We start from the raw sequence: 15,927 nt of genomic DNA, 5'->3' as shown, positions 1-15,927 counted from the left end.
TAGATAATTGGTAAATTGAATGGAAGGTGAAAATAGTTGAATTGAACTATGAATTATGATTAATGGAAGTGGTGATAGGAAGAAGAAAGAAATAATAGATGAGTCACAAGAGAAATAGCTGACAACTCCTATGAGTGTCACGCCTTCTTCAAAAGTTTAGTAAGTATTTTACCCGTCATCTGCTAAAGTTCCAACTAAAACAATCCCATATCCAAAAATAAAATATTAGGAAACTATTTTAATGTCAAAACTATAATAAAGGTTAATTTTCATTAGCCTAAAAATTTTAAGATGTTACATTTAAACTCATGAATGATCAAAGAATTCAATAGCGTGCAAACAACCTTACAAAATTGTAAAAAAAAAAAAAATTGATTAGAAATTGAAAAGGCATGTAGGGTTCAATGAATGGTTGTATGTTACACAAAATTGAGGATTAGGCTAACCTAATCATTTGATTGCAGCAGATACAACTTTAAAAATACAACGCTCGGTTAATCTCCAAACTTATTAACCACGTGTCTAACTCAAATGAGAATACAAACTACGTAACATAACTTAATGTGAACGCTTTCATTATTTAATGACTACATCAAAAACTACAACTATAGCATCACAACTAGGCTAAGGGGAAGCATTAAACAATTAACGAATGGAGAAAAAAAATTGAGATGTTACATTTAGACATTTCATATCTTGAAAATTCAAGAGATTATAATAAAATAAATTTGTAAATTTTTTATAATGATTGTAAATAATAATGGTAAGTTTCAAGAGAATAACATATTTGTGGTAAATAAATCAAAAATTATGGTAGAAATATAACCTCTTATAAATAAAAAAGCACGGTTGTGGAACTAGTGACTCGGGATCAGATCGGCGAGGGGGGAGTCACGAGTTTATAAAAACTCAGATCCGAATCGGGGAGAACCCGGATTACGTCTTTATATAGGAATTTTATAATTTTTGAAATTATATGTAATAAACTTCAAACTTAAAACATAATTGTTTAGAAACTTTAATATAATACTTCAAAGTTAAAACTTTATTCATTAGAAACAAAAACTTAAACAAATTTAGGATTTTTTTTAAAATTACCAAAGTTGACTCGAGTTTTGACCCGATCCGACCGATTATTGACCGATCCAGACGAGTTTTCACCTTATTCCAGTCAACTCAACCCATTTAACCTCCGATTCTAATTCCAATCCCGAGTTTCCGGCCGAGTTGGTGCAGTTTTACAACATCAATAAAAAAGGGGAAAAAGGAAGATAGGAAAAAAAAAAAGAAAAGTACGCGGAGTAAGTAATTAAAGAAAGGAAAAGAGGTAGTAAGTTTCGTTAAGAAAAAGGCAAAAGGAAGAGAGCTTGAAGGAAAGATCAAAAAATATAATATCTATCTTCAAGGGTTTTCCGGAGATCACATAATATTCCGATCATCATCGTCGTCAATCAGATACGAAAAGTAAACAATGGATTGGGGAACGGTAACAACAGAAGATCTGATAGAAGCACTGAGAGAAGTAGATTGGTCCTCTCCCCCTCGCCCTCTCAACGAATTCTTTTCTAAATTCACCTTCCCTCGCTCTTCTAACAAATGGAACAGTCGCCTCAAGTGTAATCTCTATTAGTATGCACCTCTATTCCCCTCCTTCCTATATCTATCTATCTATATATTTTTTATTTCCGATTTCTGATTTTAATACTTACTTACAATCTCTCTATTTAATTCTAAAACCCCCAACTTTTTCGTCTGAATTAATATATGTATATACACACACACATATGTAATGATTTTGTAGCTGTTTATGTCTTCTGCTGAATTGTCATCTATATTCAGTTTTTCGACCGGCAAATTTAGGAAAAAGGGTAGATGGAGTTAAACCTAATTAGGGGGCTGAAACATGGTTTTGAACATAAAAATAAAATAAGGATTATAAGTTTCATTGTATTTTGCAAAATTGAATATTATTACAATTTTTTTTTAGAATTTTTTATTGGAGAATCAAACATGATGATGTCAAAAATGTAGTTTTCCATGCCTTTTTGTTTTAAAATCCAACTTATAGTTTTAGTTTTTTTTCAATATCGTCTTGCGTTAGGAATTTCTTGCGATTGTGTTACTATTTTTGTAAGGGAATCTGCTCTAGTTTTTCACTCATGAGTTAAAATGACCGCAGAAGAGTAAACCTTGAAACTTGCTTTTGTTTCTTCATAAAGAATGTGAAGCTCTTGATTAATGAACTCGATTACTGTATATGTTGTGATGGTTTTTGAGGGATTTGGGTGGGGTTTGATAGTTTTAATGAATATGTTATTTCGTTGATACAGTATTTGGATTTACTAAGGTTTTTTGCCGGTTTATTGGTTCCTTTTTATCAACAGTATTAAGAGTTTGTGGTTTTTGCAGCTATCGGACAAACTACTTTCTCATGGTTATGTTCATTCTTGGTAAGCTACTAGTTGAAAAAGAAGTTGTTTGATTGGTGGACCTATTATTGAAACTTCTTTCAAATGACATTGATTATGTATTTGTGATTGTAGGATTGGGATTTCTTCGGAGGCCACTTGCTATTTTTGCTGCCCTGTCGACAGCTCTGACAATAGCTTTCTTGAATGATAGGTACGTTGCTCATCACTTGTTTGATTTTGTATACTGATATTTATGATGATGTGCTTTGTTGATTGACCTGTGTGGAATTGAAAATTATTAACGATATACACAAACATTATTATCAAGTCTTCATATGTCAAATTTGGAGAATCATCATGGCCTTTGAGGGAAGCTTATGTTGTGGTATTTGATGGTATACACTACTACTTTAATCCATGTCCATTGTCTACACATGATCAGGTGTTTGACTTAAGATCAAATTCCTAGACCAATTGTCTTGGACTGCTAAAAAAGGTGGCTACTTCAGCTTTACCTATATTCTTGAATATGGTTATATAAATTTAACAGTGACTTATCTTATGTTTGTTTTTCTGAGGTTTCTACTTATCTAATTGATTCTTTATAAATCAAGAAATAGCTTACAACATTAATTTTGATTCAAGTGCATACATTATTGATCCCTTAAAGAAGTAGCAAACAGTTGTCTAACTTCAAGTGTAGTAACTTTAAGTAGAATAGTGATATCTTTAATGGGAATGCCGATGAAAGTAATTTTACTTTTGTTATATTTGGATAATATGTAGTATTAATACCTATTACCGAAGCCTTGAAAGTTCAAAAGAGAATGGCCGTTTTTATAAAATTAGAAGGATATGATGGGCATGTGTTAATATTCTTCTATTCTCACAAAAGGTATTGGCTCTATCCTTTGTGAACATACTATACTAGCAAAGCCATCAAATAAATGAATACCCAGGCAAATGTCTCTTGTTTCTAACCAAAGCCTGGATAGCCCAGTTTCTCCAGCGTAGGATTTTAAATATGTTTGGGCTTTAATTATAATGGTCCGTTTTCCTAAGCGTGGATATGAAATTGTCCACTCGACATAAGATTATAAGTACTTGAAAAACTAAATTGCAAACAAGAAAACCCCTTTTTTCTCTTAAAGACTATACTTCAGTCCTGCCAGATTCCAAACAATAGAATCTCTACAGAAAGGTTTTAGACTTTCAGTTATAAAGACAGGTGGGATTGGTTTTATTTTTTTATCACATAACTGCTTTTATGGTTCTAGTTTTTTTCAATTTCCATATTTGAGTCAAGTCAACAGTAGTTTAACATGTTTGATCATTGAGCAACTTATATGATGTATAAATAAATGCACCATATACCTTTTTATGTTTAATCAAAATGTCTGTGTTCCTTGATAAGCATAAGCTCCGGTGCATTAGAGTTTATATTTCCAGTGTTACATTTTCATATAACAAATTACACATATTAACAAGCATAATGTAAGTAGCTAAGACCTTAGTACTTAAGGATACCTAGGTGAATGCCATCTTGGCATCTAGTTCTTCAGTATCTTGTATGTTTTTTTTTTCTTTTGATAATATTGTTACACATCATCTCTTGTTATATCCTCTTTTTTGTGATTTACTTGTTGATCAGTTCAGAGACTGCAAGGTGTTTAGCAGGTTGTGTATAATTTCAATCAATTCCACCCCCCCCCCCCCCCCCCCCCGGCTGAAAAAACCAATAGTTTAGGGTGCATTCATAAATGGGGTTGGAAGTGGGTAGTTGTTTGAAAGAAAAAAGAGAAAAGTATGATAGTTGAGAAAACATATGTGGATTTCAAACAGAGTAGGGGGACTAAGGGAAGGGTGGATTTGTGTGTGTGGGAGAAGCTATGAAGATATACAGGAAGTGTAAGTGTGTGTGTGTGTTGGGGTTTTTTTTTTTTTTGGGGTGGGGGGTGGGGGGGGGGGGGGGGTGTGATACGCAAAAGACTCTTATGTCACAGGTTTTGCTTTGCAAACCTTATTTCCTTGAAATAAACACCAACTACCAGTTTGGTTCCATTCACAAACCCTCAAACCAAACACAAACTTGATACATACCCAAATAACAGTTGATATGAGTTGTAATTTGTCTGTAACAACATGCTAGTACCCTTAATTTTATAATAATTTAAAGTGAAGACATTTGGTGATATACAAATGTTAAAATCTTGTTGCTTTAGTATTTGGAAAACACCTATCTTAGACCAGGAATCATAAATTCTGCATTCTCTTTCTTGGACGAAAGGCAATTTGCTCTTTTTGATAGCCTCTCAATTAAGGTGATTAAGTAAAGGCTGCAATGAATAATATAGAAACTGCATTGTGTTGAATGTTTCTTCAGATGAGATGACCTGTTAATTCATCTAATATGGTAATGGACTGGTTTACAGCTTTGCAGGCACGTTTAGTGAAAAAGTAACAAGAGCTGTGAGGCAGTTTTCACCGCATTTAGCCGCAAAAATGAGACCTTCTCTATCGTGAGCTTTTTTTGCCTATGTTTTTGAAAATTAAATATAATGTAAGGGTGGATGGCACAGAATGGGAGGATTGGGTTACACTAGACTTCTTGTTTTGTTATTCACTTTATTGGTAGTTAAGGTATCAAATAAGATTTTAAAAGTATTGTTAAAATAATCTATTTTTTGCAATAATGCGAGTGATTTAAGAAATAAGAAGGTTATGTGTTTGAAAACAGTTTTGGTGACTTTCAACCCGTTCAACCAATTTCCATTCTAGCTAAGCTTGAAAGCTTTACCTATTTGACCCGTTCTAGAAATAAGCTACCTAAATTGACCCCTTTTTGACAAATGTGTCGAAATTATCAACTATAATATAATAGTAATGTTACTTTTATGGTATCAGTCACAGGCCTGTTCTTCGTGGACGCCCTTCTTCTAAAAGGGCAATTTATATATGTGGAAGACCTCGGTGGGCATTTGTTTTGGTCTTCTCTGCTGGTATGGAAAGGCTAGCAATTCTTTTTTATGTTAAGAACTTTCAGGCTTCTAAATACTGACCTAATGTTACTCATTTGCCCTTTCACAGTGAGTTTTATGCTTTGGTTTATTTCTTGTGGCCTCTTGACTCTGTTATGGGCATTTACCTTTGGTTTTCTTGGTATGTCACAACCTTCTTTTTCATGAGTTACATGTACTTTTGTAAAATATGGACTACTGGTTGGTAACCTTAAATTTTCATAACAGCTACTGTCGCTCATGCAAGCTTTCGAACACCTAACCTGAAAGCACGTCTGAATACATTCCGTGAGGAATTTCGTGCAGTTTGGCGCAGTTACAGTGAACTGTAGTCACTATTCATGTACGTACTTAATTTATAAGCTTTTATGGTTTTATCTTACCTTAATAGGATGCATTATGTATGTATTTCTATTATGCCTACTTTGTATATAGTGTTCTGAAAATTTCCTATCTATGTGTTAATTCTTCTTTTTGAGGTTTATTTTACATTTTGTATTTGGGACTGTCCCACACCTTTGTCAGAGTGCACAAAATATGCAACTACGCTCTGTTAGAGGTGGCAAAGTTGGCGGATCAGAGGGTTGGGTTGACCCGAAACACTAAATAGATATTACAAATTTGTATGCTTAAATATCAATATAGTTTCGTTAATACCCAATAGAGTAGGTATCCTGTATGCAAAAAAAAGAAGGATTTTGTGAATTTTAATCCGTTTGACCTGTCTGATCATTTTCTTATCGTACTCATTTGACCTGTTAAAGATTAAACATAATTCTAGTTGACCCTGTCGTAACAACTGGCACCTCTATGCTCTTGTACGTTCTCAAAATTTATGGGACCTGTAAAGTAAGTGCTTCTCTGGTTTATTAATTGCTCAACTGTGGGGATCTATGAAGCTGCGACTGTTGGGAATATTTTAGAGGAAAACTTAATTTTAACTATGTTGTGTTATAAAATGATCGTTTTGGTTTTAACGCTCTGTGGCCTGAGCAATCTTGTATTTGAATTGCTAGAATTGTTACAAACTGTAACATAAATAACGATCAATAATCTGACTAATGTACTTGGTATTTATCATTAAGATGTAACTATGCAAGTCATTTTGTGAATGATCATGTGTTTTTCTGTGAGCGGCTGAGCGTTAATGGTAGGTTCAGATCCAAAGATTTGGAATGGCATTCCACATTTCTTAATCATATCACTAATCATGGACATCAGGACATGGTGTACATGTCAAACTTGCAAAACTTGAAATGTCTAAAATAACCTTTAAATAATGACAAAGAGGTTGGCTCTGGCTTTTGTAGCTTTACGCAGATATATACGCTTGTCATTGCACCCATACCTATGTGATTATATCTAGAGTATCTATTCTTTTAGGGTGTGAAGAGACATTGTGGTGTATTTGGGGATGGACTTCTTTTTGATGCTGCTGTTGCGGAATAACCCTTCTATTTTGGAGCTGCTCAGTTCTCAAAAAGTACGTGCGCTGTGGGTAACAGGCTGTAAGTTGCCTGGAGCTCATCTTTGATAGCATGACACAGATATTTGCTTATTATTAGGTAACGAAGGGGGGAATTTTGGAACAGTAAATCTTATGTAAAGTCTGCTGGCCTTTGAATATTCCATCTTAAGCCTCAGAAGCTGGTACTTTAGCTTCAATTTGTTTGTTCATAAACCTGTGTATGGATCAAATTTGAAACTTGTCGTACCTTGTTCGATATCATTTTTAGTTATATGATCTGAGATCTTTACTGAACCCTACTTTTCTGCATTCTAAATTGGTCATCTTTCTTTACACGAGATGTAAAGTCATAACATTGACCTTGTCTTTTAGACCAAGACCGAAGGTCCCTTTATATAATGATCAGCAACAATCGATTGTATCCCACAATAATAACCTAAATAACTCTTCAGGTCCTGGAATGATCAGTATTAGTACTACTCATGAGAAGTTGGGGATCTTTTAGTCCATAAAAGGATCAAACAGCACCCTCAACTACACTGTGACTGTTATGCATACTCAAAATAAACTTGATAGGAGAATGCTTTTGTAGATCGACTGTGGTGATTTCCTTTGGCATAAAGTAGAAGAACAGTGTGTTTGGAGTCTGGCAAAATTTCTAGAAATCTTCAGCAAATCGCTATCTGAAGCTGGTTTGGAAATTGATGTTTTATTTGAACATGGACTAGAAATAAAACCTAGTCCCATAACAACCCAAACTGACCGTTTAATTTGTACTCCGTAGTATTTTGTATGGTGCTTGGTTTTAGTATTCCAAGCCAAACAAAACAAGTTGACTATATTTTTTAACAGGCTGAGTATAGTTATTACCAGAAGCATCTTCAACCTGAATTTCAGTAGGTAGAGGCTGAGTTATGTCCATTTCAATAAGGAGTCTTGAGTCACTTTTTCACTCCATTTTTGTTCATTCTCCGTTAACTTTAGCAGAAATAATAGTTGCGCGTACAACTTGAGTTTAAGAGTTCTTTCAGTCAGTAATATCTTAGTGATCTTCCTTTTTACCGTAAACGGGAGAAAGGTACCCGCGCGTTGCGGCGGTGATTGGTGGCTATGGTGATGGTGATTATATGTCCGCGCAATGAGGCGGTGTAATGGAAATGGCGGTTGTGGCTGTGATGAGTGGCGGTTGGTGGCATTGGCGCCGAGTAGTGTAGGTTATGATATGGTGTATATTGTTAAATGTTAAAATGTTGAATGTAAGCTAAAAGTTGAAAAATATATTTGCTTTATAATATAGTATTGATAGTATAGATAATATAATTTAAACACAAAATGGTTCACCTGTTGGTTTATATTACATCATCTCCTTCCTCATTTTTCATCTTTAACACTTTCTCTCATCCACATCGTTCATCTTCCATCCATTTCTCATCTCCTATTTTTACTAGCAAATTCATCTCTTCTCATCTTCCATTCTGTGTTTTTTTTACTTAAATAGAGTCGTTAAGCCCATGTGGTTGGCGACCTGATCCATCTCCCTGTGATTAACTCTATGCCCAAACAACGTAGAATGTTGCACATTCATTTTTAAACCATCAAACTAATCCAAAGCATTTGATAATCTACACAAAGCATCATGGTTAGATCAATTGTAAACAGTAAACACTAGGGCCTCTGGAGACAGAGGTCATGGGTTCGATCCTCATCCCATGCAAAGGTTGGAGGGCCTTTTCTACCATTTAGGTAGAAACTGGAAGCAGCCTAGGTAAGGTCTGCCTACATCTTAACCTCCCCCATACACCGTCGAGGTATTGGGGCTCAAAATCCGCGAAAGGCGACACTAAGCAGTTATTTACTTACTAGTCACTTATTTGATAATCTACACAATGTTTGACAGGTTTTGCGCCGACCATTCCCCCAACATCAGGACATCATTGCCATATAGCAGATGGTTGATGTTCGATCCCATTAGGCAATCGAATGCCCAGGATAAGACTTCCAGCAAGAGCCTCGTTTAAAAAACACGTCAATGGTTCCGGGACAATAGTAAACGAGAACGTTGTGCATTTAGTATTCGTCTCCACCTTGTAAGCGTGGTTAAGAGATGCACTACTTATAGCACTTTTCTCCATCCTAATTTTATGGTATAACTAATAGAAACAATTTTTTTGTATATATATAAAAGTATTTGCACCAAAAGAAGTCAAATGTACAGAATATTTGTACTAAAACATTTTTTTTATATACATACAACTATACAAGTTCCAAATGTTGATAGATTTACCGTAAATAAAAAAAGCAAGTTTGTTTTTCGTTTGGACTTTCATCCCTTTTCCTATTGATTTGTTAAACCTATTATAAATTATCTCATTGTAAGTGTCAATAACTACATTCTGGAGCCAAATTCTCGTGTTTTGGAATCCTTATCGTGATCATCAAATTCTTGCTCACGTTTTGGATGTTTTCACCTCACGTTCTTAGAACCTTATTGACATTGCATCATTCTCACCTCAAATTCTTGTAGCCATCATCTTATAGATTTGAGAATTTGGGTTTATGTGGGACCCACGTGCTTTTTCCTTGAGAATTTGATTTGAGAATTCTGAACATTTGTTGAGAATATGAGAATATTTATTGTTAGGGTAAAATTCTGTGAAATTATAAATGTGAAAAATGATGTCTAATATGATAATGAGAATTTAGGTTTCTATTCAAATCCACACAAAGTAAACAAGACGATAATTCATGGGTGTTGCTTAACATCAACTTGTAACATTTCAAGTGGAGCTAACACATATGAATTCAGTAACATTTGCAATGGTAGGTTGATAAAACATTTTTTATTCAGAAAAACTTGTTATCATTGTTATTCTTTTTAAAATGTGATATTCTTCAATTTATTATTACATAATGTTGTGACAAACAAAAATCAAGTCTGTTAATAGTAATACTAACTTTGTTTTTATCACAATAAATTAACCATATAATTCACCTCTTTAATTTAGTTAAATAATATTGGTTATTGAGTAGAATCTACTAAGTTTGAAAGTCAATTAGTTACTTAAGTTTGAGATCGAGGGCCATCCGAGTTGGTGTCGGGTTCAAGCTCACAATATCCCAGATACATCAATTCAACTCGATAAAATCTCTATTCATAACAAAACACCACTATCCTCATTTTGATTGGTGAAACACCTTAGTCCTTAGCAACATTACACTATATCCTTAACTCGACTACTATCTATGTAAACAAACTACCCCCTTAAAATTTAACATTTTACCTTTAAAATCTCTAATTTACCCTTTTAATCTATACTACCATCAAAACTTTATCTCTGAAATTCCAAAAATACCTTAAAAAAAAAATCTTACGCGTGTCCCTTCCCTGAAGTTGCTCACATAGTATACCAAAAAAACATACATGCGTTACTGAATTTAATAATCGATCAACATAATTACACTCACTCTAAAACAACAACGGCGGTTTGCACTTTTTACCGGACTAAGAAACACTTGAGTTGAATAATACATTCATGTAATAACACGGTATCGCTACTTAACCAGTGTTTTATTCTTGTTTCTCGCCGCATTGCACAAGTAGTCACGTTATAAACCAGGTCTTTTAATTTCACATGTTCCATGAGCATTAACTTTACACACAAAACCAGCAGCAAAAAACTTGCCAAAAGATAAAAAAAATTGATTATTCAAACCATTGTGGGCACATGTTCCATGAGTGAATTTTTCAAAAAGCCAATCCCCTAAAGGCTAAAACCCAATAATATCTTCAGTCACCCATGGCTTCTTCACACACACCTTTCCTTGGGTGCTCGGCCCACACTCACACTCCCTTCACATTTTCATCGCCGGCACTCTCGCTTTCCCATCTTCAAAATGTATTCTTTTTTTCTCTTTACTTTCCCCTTTTCCTCCTACTTTTTTTCAATTTCTGTTTTTTTCCTGCCCCATTTATTTATTTATTTAATATCTATATCTATATATAAACCCTAATTATTTATTAATTGTTTTGTTTTTGTATAGTTTTCATACTCTAATAGACGTGCCAGCATCATGCCAATGCAAGCTACTACTGAAAAGAAACCTGTTCTGGATAACAGAATGCTGGTAAACTTCCATTCATTTTTTCATATATATATATATATATATATATATGTTATAATATTTAAAGTAGTTTTTTAATAATTGTTTTTGTTTTTACAGGTTTTTGTGCCACCCCATCCTTTAATCAAGCATTGGGTATCAGTGCTTAGAAATGAGCAAACACCATGCCCAATCTTCAGTAAGTTATTTTATGTTAAAAAAGTCTGTTCTTTTATCTTTCTGGGTATTTTTTATTTTTATATGTTTGGATTTATATACTGCCATGCAATTGGGTTTCACTTGTTTTCTTTAGTACTATATTAAAGTTTCATACTTTTTCACTTTCTGGGTTGTATAAATAAAAATGTAAGTTTTCAAGGAAATGTTGTAATTCTGCATTTTTGTTGTAAACTTTCTTGCTTTTCAAGATTTTGTCTAAGTTGTGCTTATCCTGTATTGGTTTCGAATTTAGTTTTATTGATTATTTTCTTAGGAGTTTTTTTTTTTTTTTATACAAGTGAAATGTTACCTATCAAAAGTGTGTATTTAGTATTAGATAACAAAGGTAGCATGTTGAAAAAAATAGTAGTGTATATTTTTAGGCCTTTAGCTTCTGATTCTGGCATCGAAATAGCAGCTAGATAGAAGCTCCAGCATGAGTGCACCTTTTTGACAGTGATTAGGAATGTGCACCCTCTCCCAGACCGGACTGAGTTAATTTTAATTGATCATGTCCCGGTTTCCAACTTTTGGAACTTGGCTATGGATGTTTTTGGATTTTTGAGAGAAAGCTCTTTAAAGAAGGTGGGTAGCCACTAACTGCCCAGCTTTGATGATGCAATTCCGCTAGGAGTTGGTATTTAGGCAATGGATCCCTTTGGATGTGGAGAACGTGTGATGATGAGACAGTGTTTGAACCTATATGCGCTCCTCTAGTTGAAGCACCATGCCCCTTTTTTGTTGCCTAAGTTACACCCTAGGAATACCCCAGAAGGGACTTTTCTCCAATCCCCCAATCTCCCCTTTACGCCACACCGACTCCCCTTTGTCCGTAAGTGTGTACAAGGTGATCAATCTACGGCTATCCATATTCGGTCTTACTAGCCGCTTACAGACTGCGGAAGCTACGGGCGGATATCTCAAGTACTAGAATCGCTGGCAGTGTTCAATGACTACATACGAGTTTATGAATCAGGATAATTTCCTCTTCATTTTGACAGTATGAACTCACGATAGGAAAAGAAGCCAGCATCTACAAGGAGTCAAATGAATGAATGATTTGTCTGGACTGATTCTTCTTGGGTGCCTATAAATTGCATGGGTCACAAACTTGGTTGGTTGATTCTTTTCAAAAGTAGCTCCTGTAACCAATCTCACCGTTAGCATTTTCACCTACTTAAAAGTCATTTTTCAAAGAAGTTCTCAAACTATGCCGGCTAAGTTAGGAGCTTTGCTTTATTAAACCATAGAAAGGTTAGCTGCTCTGTCTGAGTCGTTTAACAGCTGGGAGACCAATACAACACCTCTGATTCTCATGAGATGTAGTTTAATCAATGTCTTCTTGTCTATCTTCTAGTAGAACCAACTCAAAGTTAGAATAGCTGCTAGAAGTAGGCTTCCATGACTTTGCTTCTCCACTTGTAGTTATAGCACTAGTCTCATCAAAAAAAATTTGTCAAATAGTAAAGGATATTCGATTAGTAATGGAACAAGGGTCAAAAAGATATATGCTGTTCAGGTTGATCAGAAGGTGCAAAAATATCTAAATTGAAATTTGGGTAATGTGTACTGCTTGAAATGTTAGTAGTTGTTCTTACAGTGTAAATGCCACTAGTTTGTTTATCACATCAGGGTTGCATTGAAGTCATTTAGTTAATTTGTATATAGATGTACCAATTTTTAGTTAAATATTGTCATCTTTGTATGCTGTTAATCGTATGGTGAAAGCACGTAAAGTTTAATTATAAATGTTATCATTTTCAATCCAAATATTGTGGTTTATAAGGGTTCCGATTTATCTGTCGTTTGTTTGTAGGGAATGCCATGGCTGAATTGGGAAGACTGCTTATGTATGAAGCATCTAGAGACTGGCTGGTATACCCCATTCAATTGTGTTTTATGTACAACAGTACCTTGTTAGTAACTTTTAAAGGAACTTGTATATTTGCTGAGTTAGTATGGGCGTTTAAGTCACGAAAGTTTATGCTTTTTTGCAGCCTACCATTTCAGGGGAGATTCAGTCCCCACTCGGGGTTGCATCGGTGGAATTTATTGATCCGCGAGAACCTGTGGCGGTAGTGTATTCATATTCTTGCATTACGTTTTATTTTCTAAGATTTTTTTGTGTATAATTGGGCTAGAAATTTTCATAAAAAATCCCTCTTAATTTTAGGACCATCCAATATATTCCATCTCTGAATTTCAACAATAACCATAATAGAAGTGATTTATCATTTAATACATACAAGCGATTACTAATTAGTCACACTTAAATTGCAGGTTGTTCCCATTCTGAGAGCTGGTCTTGCTCTTGCAGAGCATGCGTCATCCATCTTACCGGCAACCAATACATACCACCTAGGTAATTAATAATGTTGATTTTATTCGTTAGTCACTGAGTAATTTCTTTTGACAGTTTTACATAAAGATAGCGTGTATTGCTCATTTTCTTATTATCTCAATTTTTTTTATTAAAATTTTAAGGTGTAAGCAGAGATGAAGAGACACTTCAACCAACGGTATATCTGAACAAGTAAGAAGTCCTAACCAGGGTCTTACATTATCACTAAGCATAACCACATCATGTTTACCGGCTCTTCAATTCAATAGAAATTGGCCAAAAGCTTTATGATATTGCATTATTTGTTCATTTTCTTTAAGTTTTATAGGATTTAATAATTCTTAATGTTCTTAACGCAGGTTACCAAAGAAGTTTTCTGAAGGAACCCGAGTGTTCATTGTGGATCCTATGCTAGCAACTGGTAAGATTGTTTTCCTTTATATTTTTTTTTTTTTTCCCTTGATATTATTTTGTTTTGACTGACATTTTAATACTTCTATTTTGTCCTAAATAATCTTTAGGTGGCACAATAGTTACAGCCATTGACCTGATTAAAGAACGTGGGGTTGAAAACCAGCATATCAAAGTTGTAAGTAGAGAAAGTATTTGTTGTCTGTTATAAATCAGTTTTGCTCTAAATAATTCTTTAATGATACTGAAAATTTTTCATTAAGGTACATATTTACCCATTACCATAGGCTCATCATATAATTTGATGATGTTAGTCTGCAAGGTTCTTCTTATATTTGGATACATACAAGTTTCATCTACTTGTATACTTTTACATTGCATTTAACAATAATCTGGCATGTATTTAGGTAGCTGCTGTGGCTTGCCCTCCTGCCCTTCAAAAGCTGAGTGAGAAATATCCGGGGTACTGTATTACTATAATCCAAAAACTGACATACTCTTGATCGCACATATCTTTTTCTTTGAAGATTGACGTTATATATACTTTCACCAGGCTTCATGTATATGCTGGAATCATCGATCCAACTCTCACTGATAAAGGGTAAGTTAAATTATGTATTGAGATTAATCATTAATCATTAATGAATGTGATTTTGAGTAATAAGGCTTGTTTCCGAATGGTGATTTTAGGATGATTATCCCTGGACTTGGAGATGCAGGAGACAGAAGCTTTGGTACATAAAAGCCGCTAGTGGCACATATAGTTATAATTTACAGTTTGAAACTTTTTGAGACAAATTTCGGTGAAAAAATTGATGGTTCTTGGGTCTTTCTATTGAAATGGTAATTCTGCACCCTGACTGTGTTTGTTGGTTAAAACAAGTGATGCAAATCATCATTTATGGACGTTGTTGTTTGAGTTATTTTTACATCAATAATTTTCACATTACTCTCTTTTACATCAATTATTTTTACATTAATAATCATACCGTTACCGTCGTCATTTGTCACCCCATTGCACGGGTATCCTCTTTAAACGACGAATTATTGTTTATTTATTTATTTTTGTTTTTCTCGTATTATAACAAAACTGTTTTGTCATTGTTCAAAGTTCAAACCACGTGCTCTCTCATATACTAGCATATAATATCCACTATAAATTGTAGCTCTCACCTACCAGGAATCACGTTGAAAACCAAAGAATTATTAATTCATGTATTATGTAAGAATTACTAGCTTTGATTTGAGATACGAATATTTTTAGCTTATACGAGCATATCAAAACAACCAAACATTGTGAATAAATTATGAATGTCACTAAGCTACTAAGGCCGGTTCTTATAATAACTAGAGTCCTCAAGCTTCTTGTCTGCCACATCAGCAGGACTCCCCTCAAGATTTTTCTCAGGACTCTCCCTGCCTATAAAGGCAAGCTTCTTTACATCTTGGTCCTACTTCTTTACTTTCTCCCTCTCTCTTTATCTCTCTCTCCGTTGCATTTTGGTCCCACTCTCGTGCGTCCTTCATAGTCCTCGTGAGGACTCTCTGCCCAAGACTCCCATTTTGGACGCTTGGTGACAATAGCGTCTTGCGTCTTCTTCTTCAAAGACTCCCCAAGACTCTCCTATAAGCAGGGGCCTAATAGAACTTTAGTCCTTTTGGAATATAGTGCAAGTGTCAGGCTGATGTCTGCTATAAATGGTTTTCAAACTTTGTAAACTTGTTGAATAGATATGGAGATATAATGTTCATTAAATTTATGTAGATAGTAATATCGTAATAGAAATTTATGTAGATAGTAATAATGTTCATTATTAGGGTTGTATATGAAAATATGAATTACCAAAGGAAACTAACATGTGAAATTTAAAGACGTCATATAGATACAATTTATTTATCTTTGTATAAAAGCGACGTAGAAGGCACATGAGCACACTGTTCATTGCAAAGAGGGAAGAT

General features: G+C 34.4%; 2 protein-coding genes across 2 annotated transcripts; both read left to right on the top strand.

Annotated features, from left to right (window-relative positions):
* The first annotated feature begins 1,331 nt into the window (after positions 1–1,331).
* On the top strand, positions 1,332–7,190 carry LOC122592580 (PRA1 family protein A1-like). The gene is made up of 8 exons (XM_043764842.1): positions 1,332–1,629; positions 2,410–2,450; positions 2,544–2,622; positions 4,844–4,930; positions 5,316–5,410; positions 5,499–5,570; positions 5,657–5,771; positions 6,812–7,190. The coding sequence occupies exons 1-7, from the start codon at positions 1,472–1,474 to the stop codon at positions 5,758–5,760; spliced, it is 636 nt and encodes a 211-aa protein (XP_043620777.1). The 5' UTR covers positions 1,332–1,471; the 3' UTR covers positions 5,761–5,771; positions 6,812–7,190.
* Positions 7,191–10,653: 3,463 nt separating this feature from the next.
* Positions 10,654–14,933, top strand: LOC122592839 (uracil phosphoribosyltransferase). The gene is made up of 12 exons (XM_043765157.1): positions 10,654–10,792; positions 10,938–11,021; positions 11,118–11,196; positions 13,033–13,091; positions 13,214–13,291; positions 13,497–13,578; positions 13,701–13,749; positions 13,917–13,978; positions 14,079–14,146; positions 14,376–14,431; positions 14,522–14,569; positions 14,659–14,933. The coding sequence occupies exons 1-12, from the start codon at positions 10,694–10,696 to the stop codon at positions 14,708–14,710; spliced, it is 816 nt and encodes a 271-aa protein (XP_043621092.1). The 5' UTR covers positions 10,654–10,693; the 3' UTR covers positions 14,711–14,933.
* The last annotated feature ends 994 nt before the right edge of the window (positions 14,934–15,927 follow it).

Source organism: Erigeron canadensis, chromosome 3 (assembly GCF_010389155.1).
Source record: "Erigeron canadensis isolate Cc75 chromosome 3, C_canadensis_v1, whole genome shotgun sequence".
Lineage (NCBI taxonomy): Eukaryota > Viridiplantae > Streptophyta > Magnoliopsida > Asterales > Asteraceae > Erigeron > Erigeron canadensis.
The sequence above is the reverse complement of the archived record's forward strand: the minus strand, read 5'-3'. Positions and strand labels throughout refer to the sequence as shown.